General features: G+C 51.7%; 1 protein-coding gene across 4 annotated transcripts; it reads right to left on the bottom strand.

Moving 5' to 3' along the window:
- Positions 1-1,194: 1,194 nt before the first annotated feature.
- ALAD (aminolevulinate dehydratase) lies at positions 1,195-14,146 on the bottom strand. Of its 4 annotated transcripts, none has more exons than XR_014796354.1 (12): positions 13,976-14,131; positions 7,987-8,171; positions 6,273-6,323; positions 5,694-5,790; positions 4,642-4,777; positions 4,447-4,530; positions 4,257-4,345; positions 3,696-3,751; positions 3,521-3,608; positions 3,347-3,433; positions 2,800-3,056; positions 1,195-2,492 (listed from the first exon to the last, which is right to left on the bottom strand). XR_014796354.1 is itself a non-coding variant. In XM_084899251.1 (12 exons), the coding sequence occupies exons 2-12, from the start codon at positions 8,097-8,099 to the stop codon at positions 1,918-1,920; spliced, it is 990 nt and encodes a 329-aa protein (XP_084755377.1). In that variant the 5' UTR covers positions 8,100-8,171; positions 13,976-14,146; the 3' UTR covers positions 1,195-1,917. The 4 variants fall into 4 exon arrangements, 2 of the variants coding, with proteins under 2 accessions (XP_084755377.1, XP_084755378.1); XR_014796355.1 differs by lacking the exon at positions 13,976-14,131 and adding an exon at positions 10,442-12,176; XM_084899251.1 differs by having other exon boundaries at positions 1,195-1,976; positions 2,927-3,056; positions 13,976-14,146.
- Between the last annotated feature and the right edge of the window lie 17 nt (positions 14,147-14,163).

The raw sequence follows: 14,163 nt of genomic DNA, 5'->3' as shown, positions 1-14,163 counted from the left end.
CTGCCCTCCTCCCTCTCCGTCCTCACCCCTCCCTCCACCCCCGCCGTGATCCTAGGCTCCTTCTCCGCCCCCAGGAAAGGCCCTCCCACCCTCTCGGATCCCCGTGCTGAGCCCTGGCGTCCCCAACCAGCGTCTCACCGTCACCTTGCACCCTCCCTGCCTCTGCGTGTCCCTCCGCACCGTCTGCCTCTTTTCCTCTCTCTGGCCCCCACCCCCTCCTTCCAGCCCCTCCGTCTTCCCCGGGTTGGGACACTCCTAGGAGGGGCTCTGCTGCCTTGGGCAGAGGGGCTTTGGGTCCCAGGCTTACTGAGTGCCATGTGGGCTTGGGCAAGGCAAAGCTCCTCTCTGGTCTGGTCCCCTGCCGGCACCAAGAAGAAACTGCTTTCAGTTGGAAACTTATTTAACTCAAGACGATTTGCTGAGGACAGAGTCCTCTGCAGTAACTTAACTGCACCCCTACCCCCCTTTAATATTCTAGTGATTATTTTACAGAGAGGAAGAGAGATGGATAGAAAATCAGAAACTTTGATCAGCTGCTTCCTGCACACCCCCACTGGGGATGTGCCTGCAACCAAGGCACATGACCTGGACCGGAATTGAACATGGGACCCTTCAGTCTGCAGGCTGACACCCTATCCACTGAGCCAAACCGGTTAGGGGCCCAAGCCCCCCCTTTTTTAGCGACAGAAAAGGTCTTCAGGCTCATCTTTAAAATGTATCCCGAATACATCTGCTTCCTCCCCTCTCCACTGTCATGGCGGTCCAGGTCAGCACCGCTGCTCCCGGGGTTTGCAGTAGCCTAACAAGGCTTTTGCTCGCACCCTTCCATTTCCCCCATTGCAGCAGAATGTGGGAAAGTGGACCATACATTACAGGTTAAGATGCTTTAGTTGTCTTTGTTTCAGATGCAAAAATACAACCCAAGCTTCCTAAAAGGTGCAGGATCCACTTTTCTAACCTCTAGCCCTGTCCCCCACCCTTCTCAGCGCCCAGTCCCAGCTCCCAGCTCCCAGCAGTGTGGCCACGCTCCTCACTGCAGGGTCTTGGCACACACACTTGGTGTTACCCCCACAGCTTCTGGTGTGCTTCCCTCTGCTCGGTAAGGACCCTTCCTTTCCCCTTGACCTCGGGGAGGTCCCCCTCCCCCATCTGTTATTCTCTGTCTGGGACCCTTTATTTCCTTCCAAGCACATGTTAGAATTTGTAACTGCTTTATTTGTCTGTTTTCTTGTGGCCCATCTCTTGGGGTAGTTTCCACGCAGAGAGACAAGCTGAGGGCTGTCCGGTTAGATCCTCAGTACCCAGCATGGTGTCTGGGTGCAGAAAACACACTCTCAAAAAATATCTCTTTAATAAAAAGCCTTTTTGATGGTGGCATCTCCAACCATCAGGAACTTTCTCTTTGCTTCTGAATTTTGATCCCCTGGCAATGCTTCTGCTCGTTAATGAGTGATTCTTGTCTGGGGTTTATGGCTCAGAGTACAGCAGATGGCAGGCAGCCTGGGCAGCCACTGGTCTGCGTGGGAATCGCCTTCCTGTGGAACTGAACTCAGGAATGTCGATCTAGGCCTCAGGCCCAAGGTCCAGCACATGTGGCATGCTGCCAGAGGCCTTGGTCTTTCCACAGCTTCTGAGGATCCATGATCCAACTGTCTTCCTCTTCCCCTAGTGCTCCAAACGCCTCTCCCTTTCAAACGGAAGCAACACCAGAGGAAGGAGCTAGAGCGGCCGCGGTGGCCGCGGGAGGGTGGAGAAGCTTGGTGGAGCCCATGACGATGTGGCTGACAGCGGTAAGATTTGGCAGGAAAAGGGCACAAGGGCACAGTTCTGAAAGCAGCATTGACTTTGGTTTTCACTTCTCCGAGGCCCCGGGGCCTCTGCCAAGTTCTAGCTCTTGGGTCGTGCACACTCTCTCCATCACGCCTTCAGCCACTGCAGCAGCTGAGGTGTGTAGTAGGTGATGATGATGTCGGCACCTTGGTGGGAGAGAAACAGGGGACAGGGGAGGGGTGGGGCATCAGCTCTGGGCATACCTTCTGGGAAATGAGGGCCAGCGGGGAAGAAGGCTACCACGGAGAGTCATAGTTAGTGGGTTTCACAACGGTAAGACTGAGCCCGGTGCTAGTCAATTCTAGCTCTCTGCATTGTGTGACTGTGGACAAGTCATTTTCTCTTTCTGGACCTTAACTTGCCAATGAATAAAACGCACAGTGCGGAAGCAGATAAACTGTAAGTTCCCTTCCCACACGGAGTGCCATCCCAATAAAACCAGCTCCCATTTATGGAGTGAACATACGCCAGTTACACCGATCATCTCACTTAAGCCACATGACAACCACCTACCAGGTATCTTATCTCTACTATGGACAGGACACTGAGGTTCAGGGAAGTGGCAAGGCCACGGTCTCACAACCAAAAATAACAGAGAGCTCTGCTTTCCTCACTGTTCCATGTTCTGTTCTACAGCCATGTCTTCTCCTCTCAGGCTGTGTCTGTTTAGATCAGTGTTTCCCAACCTTCTCTCATGATGAGAATCACCTGGTGGAGTTGTTAAAACACAGATTCCTGAATCCCAACTAAGAAGTGCTAAACTAGGATTTTTGGGAACATATAGGTAAAATTGTATACTTAACTAGTGCTCTAAGACAGATGTTATATACAGAGCACTAAGTTAGGTATGCAATTTTACCTATATGTTCTCAAAAATCCTAGTTTAGCACTTCTTAGTTGGGATTCAGGAATCTGTGTTTTAACAACTCCACCAGGTGATTCTCATCATGAGAGAAGGTTGGGAAACACTGGTTTAGATCACTGTTACCTCTGGGTCTAAGACTCCAGGCTGTTTCAGGACTTCATTTCCATTTCTGGGCAAACTGCCTATTGGTCTGTGTGTCACAGGTCCAACGCCCCGCCCCTGCCAGCTTACCAGCTCTGCGGAAGGCAGTCATGACCTCCAGAACAGCGGCCTTGAGGTCAAACGCTCCAGCCTGGGCTGCGTGCCACAGCATAGCAAACTCTCCAGAAACGTGGTACACGGCGAGGGGGAGCTCCGGGTGCTGCGGAGACGCGGCAGTGGGCAGAAGTGGATGGTGGGTGTAACCCCTGAGAGTGTCCCACGTTCCCTGCCCAACCTTTGACCACCTTGAGCCCCATGGCCTGAGGCGCTGCTGCGGACCCACTCTTAAACTGTTAGAGCAGAGCTGTTCAAAGGCCGGTGCCCACTGGCGGCGCCTGGGCAGATTATTTCCGACTCTGAGATTCTGCCGCCCATCAATCTAAGGTCCCAGAGCCCGTGGACACGCTCTCTCATGTCCCTGAGCCCCCCTTGCCTCTGCTCTGTGCTCACCTTGTTCTTCACCTCCCGCACAATATCCAGGTAGGGCATTCCCGGCTTCACCATGACCATGTCGGCTCCTTCCCGGACATCCCGGTCCTAAGGGATGAGGCGGGGTGTGGGCAGTGCCTGGGATGCGAGGGGAGAAGGGGGCAGGCTGGATGGGGCTCAGCTCTTGTCACTCACCACTGCCCGGAGCGCCAGGCCTCGCGCTCCCGGTGGCAGCTGGTAGCAGCGGCGGTCGCCAAAAGCTGGGCTTGACTGGGCCGCGTCCCTGGGAAGCAGAAACATCAGGGAGGGCTCTCGCTGTGCGCTAAGGGGTCGGGGCTTTAACAGCAGACCCCAGCCCATGCCCACTCACCGGAAAGGGCCATAGAAGCAGGAAGCGAATTTGGCACTGTAGCTCATCACTGATACCTGTGGAGGGAACGTGGGGATTGAGCTCAGTCAGCCCTTTCCCGATGTCCCAGGGTCACGTGCAGGAAAGGGACCGAGGCTGGGAAGTAGAGTGCCTGTGTTCTAGTCCCACTGGAGCCCTGGGCCCCGACTTCCCTATCTCAGGGGCAGAGCTTGAGACAATCCCAAAGACCTTGTGCAGTGTGTCTTCAGTTCTGTGATTCTTTTTTAAAAAAAATATATATTTTGTATTGATTTTTTTACAGAGAGGAAGGGAGATAGATAGAGTTAGAAACATTGATCAGCTGCCTCCTGCACACCTCCCACTGGGGATGTGCCCGCAACCCATGTACATGCCCTTGACCGGAATCGAACCTGGGACCCTTCAGTCCGCAGACCGACACTCTATCCACTGAGCCAAACCGATTTTGGCAAGTTCTGTGATTCTTGGCAGATGTGGGGCAGGGCTCCCTCCTCTCCTCCCACACCCCTCCCCACACCCCCGCCCTCACCTCCCTTCCCTTACCCTGTTGCCAAATCCATGAGCCATCAGAGCCTCCTTGATGGCTTCCACGCGTCCATCCATCATGTCCGACGGGGCTACCACCTGACATCCTGAGGGACAGAGGACGGCCTTCAGAACCCTGGGACCCGCCCCGTCTACTCTGCCACCTCCCTGACCCACAGGGTCTCACCCCTGCTGGTGGCTTACTCACCTGCCTTGGCATAGGCCAGAGCCACCTCTGCCAGCCGCTGGCGGCTCTCCTTGGCCTGGAAAGCCCCATTCTCGCTCAGAAGCCCTGCACGTCAGACAGCTGGGTTTTAGGGAGCACCTGGCCTGTCCCAGTGGGGGGAGAACCGGGCAGGGGCAGTGCAGGCGGCAGCGGGGCTGGCGGAGGGAGGGAACTCACCACAGTGGCCGTGGGAGGTGTAGGGGCACAGGCAGACGTCGCAGGCCACCAGCAGGCTGGGGAAGGTCTTGCGCAGCAGACGAACGGCCTCGACGGTCGGGGAGTCCTCCGCATCCGCTGCAGAGCCCCGCTCATCCTAGCGACAGGGAAAGGACAAAGCAGCGTGTCTGTCACACGGAGCCTCTGGGAGGCACAATGGCCCTCACAGAGTGCAGCCCCCACCCTCTCCTTTAAAAAAAAAAAAAAAAAAAAAAAAAAAAAAAAAATATATATATATATATATATATATATATATATATATATATATATATATATTTTATTGATTTTTGTACAGAGAGGAAGGGAGAGAGATAGTTAGAAACATCGATGAGAGAGAGTCATCGATCAGCTGCCTCTTGCACACCCACTACTGGGGATATGCCCACAACCAAGGTACATGCCCTTGACCGGAATCAAACCCGGGACCTTTCAGTCCCCAAGCCGATGCTCTATCCATTGAGCCAAACCGGTCTCGGCGTAAAAAAAAAAAAATATATATATATATATATATATATATATATATATATATATATTTTATTGACTTTTTATAGAGAGGAAGAGAGAGGGATAGAGAGCTAGAAACATCGATGAGAGACAAGCATCGACCAGCTGCCTCCTGCACACCCTCTACTGGGGATGTGCCCGCAACCAAGGTACATGCCCTTGACCGGAATCGAACCGGGAACCTTTCAGTCTGCAGGCCGATGCTCTATCCACTGAGCCAAACCGGTTTTGGCGGAACCCTCTCCTTTGATCACCATCTCAGCCTCTGGGCGAGGAGGCACAGTGAGGAGTCTCCCCGTTTTGCAGAGGGGACTTGACTTGCCCGGTCAGGGTGTCACAGTCCTACTGAGCCTCCTGACCTTACATGGGTGCTGTCTTAATAACAGGGGCCATGTCCGTTCGCCTGTGGCCCCAGGGCCAGCACAAGGCCCAAGTGAGGGTGTGGTCAGGGTGGAACCTCAGCTCCCCTTCACCCATCCTTCCCCCTACTTCCTCCCCCGATTGCTCACCTTGGGAACTCTACTGGGGACACCAAAGACCAGGACACAGCGCAGGCCCTCTTCCACCAGGGGCCTCAGCATCTCTTCCAGCCGGTTCACACCATACCTGCGAGGAGGGGCTGCAGTGAGGCAGGCCCCTGGCAAGGTCCTCCCCACCCTGCCGCACTGTGCCTCTGTTAAGAGCCAAGTGGCACTTGGTACCAGGAGGGCTCAAGCCCCATAGTATAGGGGGTGGGGGCAGGAACGTACCCAACAAACAGATGGGTAAGCTGAGGCACCAAGTGGCAGACTATGGGACTCAGCTGCAAAAGGCCCCCCTCCCAGGTTCTTTTATTGAACTCCCATTTGAAGGTAAGCTCTCCTCTCCAAGACTCTGCTATGATGCCTCTGGTGATGGGGCAGCCCATTCCTTTACAAGGCTGCCTCTTCTGTTGTGGGTCAACTTTGACCCTGACAAACCCTTCTCTCTACTGAGCTGAAGTTAGACTCTCCGGATCTCCTGGGTCTGCTTCTGCTTCCTGGCACCTCCACCTGTAAAATCTCTCCCTCCACCATCCCCCTGCCCTCCCCACCACATACGTCTCCTACCTGGCCACTCCCGGAAGGCTGGCAACAGGCTGTACATCATCAGGAACATCCCTGCAAGAGTGGGGGTGGGCTATGGATTGGTGGCTGTGGAAAGGGCCAGTGGTGAAGGAGTAAGTAGGGGGGATGGTAGGGGAGCCGGGAAGGAATATGGAAGTGGAGATGTTGGGAGGCGGATAGGGTCCAGTGTCTGGTTCCCCTTGCCTGGCCAAGCCCAGGGCCTGAAATAATAATAGGAACAACAAGAATAACAGTGACAGCAAGAGCAACCTTACTAAAAGACGAGCAATCATAGGAAGCACTCAAGTGGTTAAGAACATGGACTCTGAAGTCAGAAGGTCCTCACTTACTATCACAGTAACTTACTAATACTGACTGGGTGACCTTTGGCCAAGTTGTACCATCTCTTTGAGCCTCAGGCCCTTTTTTTTATATCCTGGGTGGATTCATTCATTCATTCATTCATTCATACAACAAATATTTATTGAGCACTTACTATGTGCCAGGTACTGTTCTAGGCTTGGGCAGTATAACAGTGAACAAAACAGACAAAAATCCCTGCCCTCATGGAGAAAACAATTGAGGGTGGGAGTGGGAACCTTTTTTCTGCCAAGGGCCATGTGGGTATTTATAACATCTTTTGCAGGCCATAAAAAATTATCAACTTAAAAATTAGCCTGCTAGCCGAGACTGGTTTGGCTCAATGGATAGAGCGTCGGCTTGGGGACTGAGGGGTCCCGGGTTCGATTCCAGTCAAGGGCATGTGCCTTGGTTGCGGGCATATCCCCAGTGGGGGGGTGTGCAAGAGGCAGCTTGAGAGATCGATGACTCTCTCTCATTGAGGTTTCTGACTATCTCTCTCCCTTCCTCTCTGTACAAAATCAATAAAATATATTTAAAAAAAAAAAAAAAAAAAAAATTAGCCTGCTATATTTGGTTAGACATTTAACTAACTTACCCCTAATGCCCTGGCAGGGCCAGATCAAATGATTTCGTGGGCCTTATAGGCCTACCACCCTACCCTTGATCTAGGGGATAATATTCATACCTTCCTTATATGGATGCTGTCAAGATGGAAAGATAACAGAGGTAGATGCTTAGCATAGTACCTGGTACACAGTGAGTCCTCAATAAATGTCAGCTGCTGCTATTCTATATAATAAAAGGGTAATATGCAAATCGACCAAACAGCGGAACGACTGGTTGCTACAATGCGCACTGACCACCAGGGGGAGTTTTGCTCGGCCAGAAGGCAGCACTAAGGATGTTCAACTGCCAGGTTAGGTCTGCTCCTCACATGAGCCAGGACATTCCCCCAGGGCTTCCGGACTGCAAAAGGGTGCAGGCCAGGCTGAGGGACCTCAGCCACCCTCCCCTGTGCACGAATGTCATGCACCAGGCCTCTAGTTATTAACAAACTGACTACCACCTCTTACATGTACATAGCACTTTACAATCTACAGAATATTTCTCAGCTTCTGTCATACTGCAAAAGCTCAGGATGGCAGATGAGTTATTCTTATTTTCCATATAGGAAGATTGAATTCTTCTCAAGGTTTGTTTCATTCTTAAGACAGCTGCTGTCTTTAACCCATACCTTGAGCTCCAAGCTGACAGCTCACTTTATCACTCACAAACAGATGCTTGCTCTGGCCACAGATATACCCACCCACCCACACCCTGAGGATCAGAGACCCGGCTCATTCAGGGGACTCACGTGACAAAGATGGGGTAGATGAAGTTGGAGGCATTGAGCGTGGTGGCGGCTGCCTGCCAGGTCCGAAGCAGCGGGTGGAAGTAGCCGCTGTGGAGAACAGACTGAGGCTGCATGGTGAGCAGTCAGGTACAGGGCAGCCAGCTGGTTGGAACTGAGGGCTCCTGGGGTATCTTCTGGGTGTTCAGCTATGTGGGGCAACAGGAGGAATATGGAATGTGAGACATGGTCCCTGTCCCCAGGAGGTGGTCATATACCCCCCAAGTTCTGGATTCCTGGATCTCCGGCTGTCTACCTCAGTGTTCCTCTGCTGGTCTATAAGATGAGTAGAGAAATGAAAGTAGGCCTTAATATTGCATGCCTGAAACTAATTTGTATACCAACTATATTTAAATAACACTAGTAATTAAACACTTATTTTAGAGTGGAAAAAAAAAGAAAAGAAAGTAGGCCTTAAGAAACTCATAGAAATTTGAACCCAATAATATAAAATTTGGGCTCATACTTATATGGCTTCTCTCTCTCTCTCTCTCTTTTTTTTTTTTTAAATATATTTTATTGATTTTGTACAGAGAGGGAGAGAGATAGAAAGCTAGAAACATCGATGAGAGAGAGTCATCGATCAGCTGCCTCTTGCACACCCCCCACTGGGGATATGCCCGCAACCAAGGTACATGCCCTTGACCGGAATCGAACCCGGGTCCCTTCAGTCCCCAAGCCGACGCTCTATCCATTGAGCCAAACCGGTCTCGGCATATGGCTTCTCTTTTTCTTTTTAAATAATATTTTTCTAGTAATTCATTTTTATTTTATCAAAAAATCAATCTGCACCAGATAGAAATTAGTATGGGGAACACTGATCTAGCCAACATTTATACTTTGTTTATTCCATGAAAAATGTACTTGGCAGAAATTTTAGATAAACTCGTGTAAAAAACTTCCTGTAATTCTACCCTTCAACATGGACTTGTCAAGCAGGACACACACTAAGAGGATTATATAGCAGTCCCCAACACACACACACTCTCCGTGTAGAGTGGCCATTGACGCCGTCTTTCCTAGCCCTCAAACTTCCTGCTACTCCCCAAGCACAAGCCACACTTGGCCAGCTCCTAGCTCTGCTCAAGCTGTTCCCTTTATCTAGAAGCTTGTGCTCTCGCCACTCCTCCAGCCCCAAATTCTACCTGGCTGTCCACAGGCACTCTCCTTCCTCTCCTCTCCCACTAAAGCCTCTTTGCCCAGGTCACACTCTCTCTTATATAACAGGTATTTGTGACTATTTCTTAACTTGTCCCAGTAGACAGACCTTCTGCGGGTTTATAGTGAGTTCATTTTTTTTTGTCTTCCCCACACACTCTGCCACATCGTAAATATTACATGAAACACCAGACAAAGTGTCCTAAATGCTAAACAAAGGATGTAAGATAGAAGGAAGCTGGGGGGCAGTGTCATTGGTTTCTTGAGCACCTATTGTGTGCCAGACCACCCTGGGCACTTGCACACATGATTTCTCATTAAGTTGGCACTACAGTCCTGGGAGGTAGGGCCGACTGAATGCATCTCGGAGAGGTGAAACCTCCCTAAAAGAATATGAGTTCCAATGTGAGTTTGGCGGTCAGAAGACGCTTGTTGAAAGATGATGAGGACTTGAACTGGTTTTGCAGGAGGAGTGGATTCAGCTAGTCAGAGGAAAAGAGGAAAAAATTCCCCCAGGAAGAGAAGGAAGGAGTAAAGGTAGGGAAGGAGGGATGGCTAAGGACTGTTCTTAGGACCAAAGGAGGCAATCAATGGTACCATGTGTGTAAGAGGAGAAGGGAGGGGAGGGGAGGGGAGAAGAGGGGAAGGAAGTGGGTCAGATTGGGGGCAGGAAGGCTTCCGGTGGGGGCGGCCTGGTCAGAGCCTGGCTTTAGGAAGAAAATCTTACAGCCTGAGCGCAGCAGATTGGAAGCAGAGGAGCACAGAGGATGTGGGGCCAGAGGGGTGGAGAAGGAAGCATTCCGTGTTAGACACTTCCTTTTGGAGGTGTGTACAGATGTCGACGTGAACAGAAGTGACTCCATCTTTGCACCCCTGCTTTTGTTTTCCCATGCCCAGAACTCCGACCTAACCAGTCTCAGCCAGCACCAAAGCCTCACAGTCAATGATTAGCTGTGTCCTATAAGTTCACATAGGGTAACCATAGATTCCTATCAGTAAGTGATCAGAATGGCACAGCAAACAAGATAAATATCAAACTAGGTGTTGGCATTAATTCTAAGCCATTAGCCATTGTTAAGACCTGGCTCAATGCATTCTTTGTCCCTTAGTCTTGTCAATCATTAGATCAGCTATACTACAAAAGGTTTATTAGTCTAGCTAATAATCTGCAGAGTCAGATGGGTTGTCTCTTCGGCTCTGATCCAAACTTACAATAAGTAAATGACCCCATCATAAATTCTGTTATAGTCAATGAACTTGCCTGCTGTTTGTCGGCCTGAAGGCACCTTTACAGATGGGTGGTAATGTACTTCCACTCCATCTTCAGACAAGGTGCCCGTGGGGTCGCTCAGTAGCCAAAGAGGGAAGAAAAAAAAAAATCAAGAGCCACTCATCTCTCCTGGTGTGAATGGGATCTCCAGGCTCAGAGAAAGGCAGGGACTTATCGGAGGTTACACATTCCCTTGGCCGGGGGAGTCCCTTAGTATGCTGATGATGCCTCTCTCCCCAGTTGCCCAGGTCTCTTTTTATCTGACCGGCCTTCCTGAAAGGTTGGGGTTATCAGGAGCCACACAGGGCCCCACCCTACCACCCGACCACTGAGCCAGCCATATCACCTGACACAGGAGCAGGCCAGGCCTCCCCAAAACGTCCCAACTCCCGAATGAGCAATCATTCCGCAGTTACAAAGTCCCGAGTGCCCATTTTGTGCAAGATTCTGCTCTCAGCCCGGCCAGTGTGGCTCAGTTGGTCCTGTGTACCAAGAAGTCAAAGGTTTGATTCCCAGTCAGGTTACATGTCCAGGTTTGGGCTTGATCCCCAGTGCGGGGTGTGCAGGAGGCAGCCTATCAATGATTCTCTCTCATTGCTGTTTCTATCTCCCTCTCCCCCTTCCTCTCACTATAAAATCAATAAAACACATTAAAAAGAAAAAGATTTTGCTCCCAGGTCTTCGCCTAGCTCAGAGAGGTTGTCACTTGCCCAAGACTTCACAGCTAGTTAGTAACAGGCAGAATTTGAATTTGTTCTAGGTGATGGGTGCTGGGTTTTATCTGCTCGTCCTGGTAAACACTAGACTTAGCAGGCACCTCTGGGCCTTGACTATCTTTGCTTTGCTTTGGTGGCTGGAGAGCTGAGAAAACAAGGAAACAAGAATTGTCCTTTTAGAGATAAGGGAATGGAGGCTCGGAGAGGTTAAGTAACTTGCTCAATGTCACTCTGGAGTCAAATCAGATTTTGAAGCTGGGTCTGCCCACGTCTCAGATAGCAGCGACCTTTGTGGCAGGCTCCCAGCTTCTGGAACCCAAAGCTGCATTCCACTGGCTTCATTCTCGCTTCCACTTTAGAAGGCGGAGGGAGCAGATGAATGCCTTCTGTTTATCAGAAGCAACAGGGCAGGGCTGCCTAGGAGCTTTGCAGGTGGGGGACAAGGGAGGGTGAGAGTGGCGAGGGAGAGGCCTCCCTAGGGCAGTTCCACTTTAATATACACGTGTTGTTTCGTGTTGTTTGTGGCATTTTAATGTTAGGGTTCAGAGAGATTTGATCTGAGAAATGGTTATCAGTAATAAAGAAATTAAGTTGAACATCACCAATCCTGTTTATCGCTTATGTTCTGATGTGGAAATTGCATACAGAGAGGCACCAGGACCTGTCTGACATCACACAGAGAGTCAGGTACAAGGCTGGGCTTGAGCACGGGATCTCCTGGCTACTAGTCCAGTGCCATACCCTGCACACCACACATGGTCATTCTGTCACAACAGGTGACGAAATAATATCTGTGGGGTAGAAAAACACCCCTGGGCAACAGAGTTGCATCTCTGTTTGCAGAGCAAAAGCCAGGCGGTGGTTTGGGAGATTTTCATACACGTGGGAGGGCACTTCTCTCAAATCGAGGGAGTTTGCAAGTCACTGCTTCGATCCTGTCCCGCCTCACTGAAGTCAAGAGCAATTCAGCATCCGACCCAGCACCTATGCTCAGCCACATCAGGACAGGTTAGCTTTAACTGGAAGGCAGTATAGGGTGATCCAGAAAAAAAAAATTAAAAAAAAATCTACATTTCAGGGTCTGTGCTCAATGTGTGACTCTGAAAGGTTGCTAGCCTTTCAGATTCCTTAAAATGGGAGTTAATCAAACTGGCAAAGCCGCAGAGATGGGAGATAGTGAGCAGGTATGTGCTTAGTCTCACAGTAAACACGGAGCTAGTACTTTTATATCAGGAACAGAACTGATCTGGAACTAGATCTCCAGGCGTGCCACCCCATCTGCACATCTGCCTTCTGCACACGCCCAGAAGGGAGAACTTTCATTCAAACTGTGTGGGCTCCAAGGTCTCCCAAGACATCCCAGGTGGGGGTGGGAGTGGGGGTGGGATCACTGCCTTCCAGCAGTGTTTGGGGGTGTGGGGGAGGGAGGAGAAATGACCACCACACAGATGCTACAACAGAGGGGTGGACCAGGTGCGGTGTGAGGGAATCTGTGTTCTCTGGGAGCCAAGGATGGCTTCAGGGAAGAAGGGACATTGAGGAATAAGTAGCTTTTCAAACTGGATGTAAAGGTATCTCCTTTCTTAGAAGGCAGCTTTCCCAACCTGGGAGTCAGATAAGTTGGGCCCTGAGAGCTGCTACCAGGAGGGACTGAGAAAGAGCTGCCCCCCATGTTGTGCCCAGTGAGGATTCCAGAGGTTATGATCTTGGCACCCAAGGCTGGAGCTCCTGCCAGCTCTAGCAGGCTCTGCCACCAGCTGGGGGGAGGGGGGAGTCAGTCAGGAGGGCCAGTTAGGTAGAAGGTGGCCAGGGCTGAAAAATCCAAAGCCCCTGAGGGGCCCAGGACAGCAGCTTGTTAGTCAGTTCAGACAAGAGACGGAATTTGTCAACTCACATTTCCTGAATATCTACTCTAGGCCTGTCCCAGGGCTACACACAGGAATTAAAGAGAAGAATGAGACCTGGGCCCTGACCTAGAGCTTTGAAGAGCCCAGTTTCCTCTGGGCTGAGCCATTGGGAGCTATGTGGAGCATTAGCCAGGTCCACAGACTCCTAAGACATCTTGGCTAGGAGGATCCTTAAGGCTCGTTGATTGCATCATCGATCGAAATGATGGTGAAACTGGGTTCTAGGAAGGACAGACACAGGCCCAAAATCATGCAGGGGGGTCAGTGGCAAATTTAGGGCTAGAATTCAGGTCTCCAGCAGCCGGGTTTCCAATGCCCACTATTAACTACCCCTTGACACTTTAAGTACAGATTTCAAAGCCCACAGCAGAGTTGGGCTGTGGAGAACTCTGGGTGAACGGGGTGGGAGAGGGAAGCAAGCAGACCGGTGACTCTGGACCTGGGTGCAGCTGGCAGCATGATAATAAAGTGTGTGGATTTTGGAGTCTGTTCTAGCGGTCACTCTCCAGCTGTGTGACTTTAGTTGGCCCCTCTGGTAAACGAGGGCTTGAATCGCCCTCCATGGGCGGTTGTAAAGACTCAATGGGCCAATGCACGGACTTATCAGTCTAGCACGAACCGGCTGATACACAGCCACCATCCTCCCCCATCGGCGACGTACCTCGCGCTCTGCACTTACAGAGGCAGCCCCAGCGGTGTCTAAGGCAGTAAACCCCCCCGGCCAGGGCCCCGCGGAGACCCCTATCCCGGCTGCAGCAGGGCCATCTCCCCCTAAGAGCCCAAACACCGGCCCCAAAGGACGGGTCCCCGGCTTCGGGCGCGCAGCACCATCTGGGTCCAGGGACGCGGGGCCACAGCCCCCGCCTGCAGCCCGCCACCTCCCGGGTCCGGCCCCCGCTTACCTGGCCCGCTCAGAGCTGCGAGTCAGCGCTCCCGCCACGGCTCCCTCGCACGCGATCGAGTCTCTCCCGGTGCACGGGGGGCGGACCGCTTCCCGGAAGCAGCGCCCAGCTCACGCCCCGCCCCCAGCCCGCACGCCACACCCCCGGGGCTCCTCCGGGAGCGCGGACCGATTGGCCAGGCCCGAGGC

The sequence above is a fragment of the Pipistrellus hanaki genome (assembly GCF_964339955.1).
Source record: "Pipistrellus hanaki genome assembly, chromosome: 11".
NCBI classification, from domain to species: Eukaryota; Metazoa; Chordata; class Mammalia; order Chiroptera; family Vespertilionidae; genus Pipistrellus; species Pipistrellus hanaki.
Note: the sequence above shows the minus strand (reverse complement) of the source record. Positions and strands in the feature narration are given on the sequence as shown.

Coding starts and splice junctions, on each gene's coding strand:
- ALAD (XM_084899251.1), bottom strand. CDS start 8,099: ATGCAGCCTCAGTCTGTTCTCCACAGCGGCTACTTCCACCCGCTGCTT. Junction 6,324..7,986: donor ATCTACCCCATCTTTGTCAC/GTGAGTCCCCTG, acceptor CCACTCTTGCAG/GGATGTTCCTGATGATGTAC. Junction 3,434..3,520: donor GCCTGGCGCTCCGGGCAGTG/GTGAGTGACAAG, acceptor CTCATCCCTTAG/GACCGGGATGTCCGGGAAGG.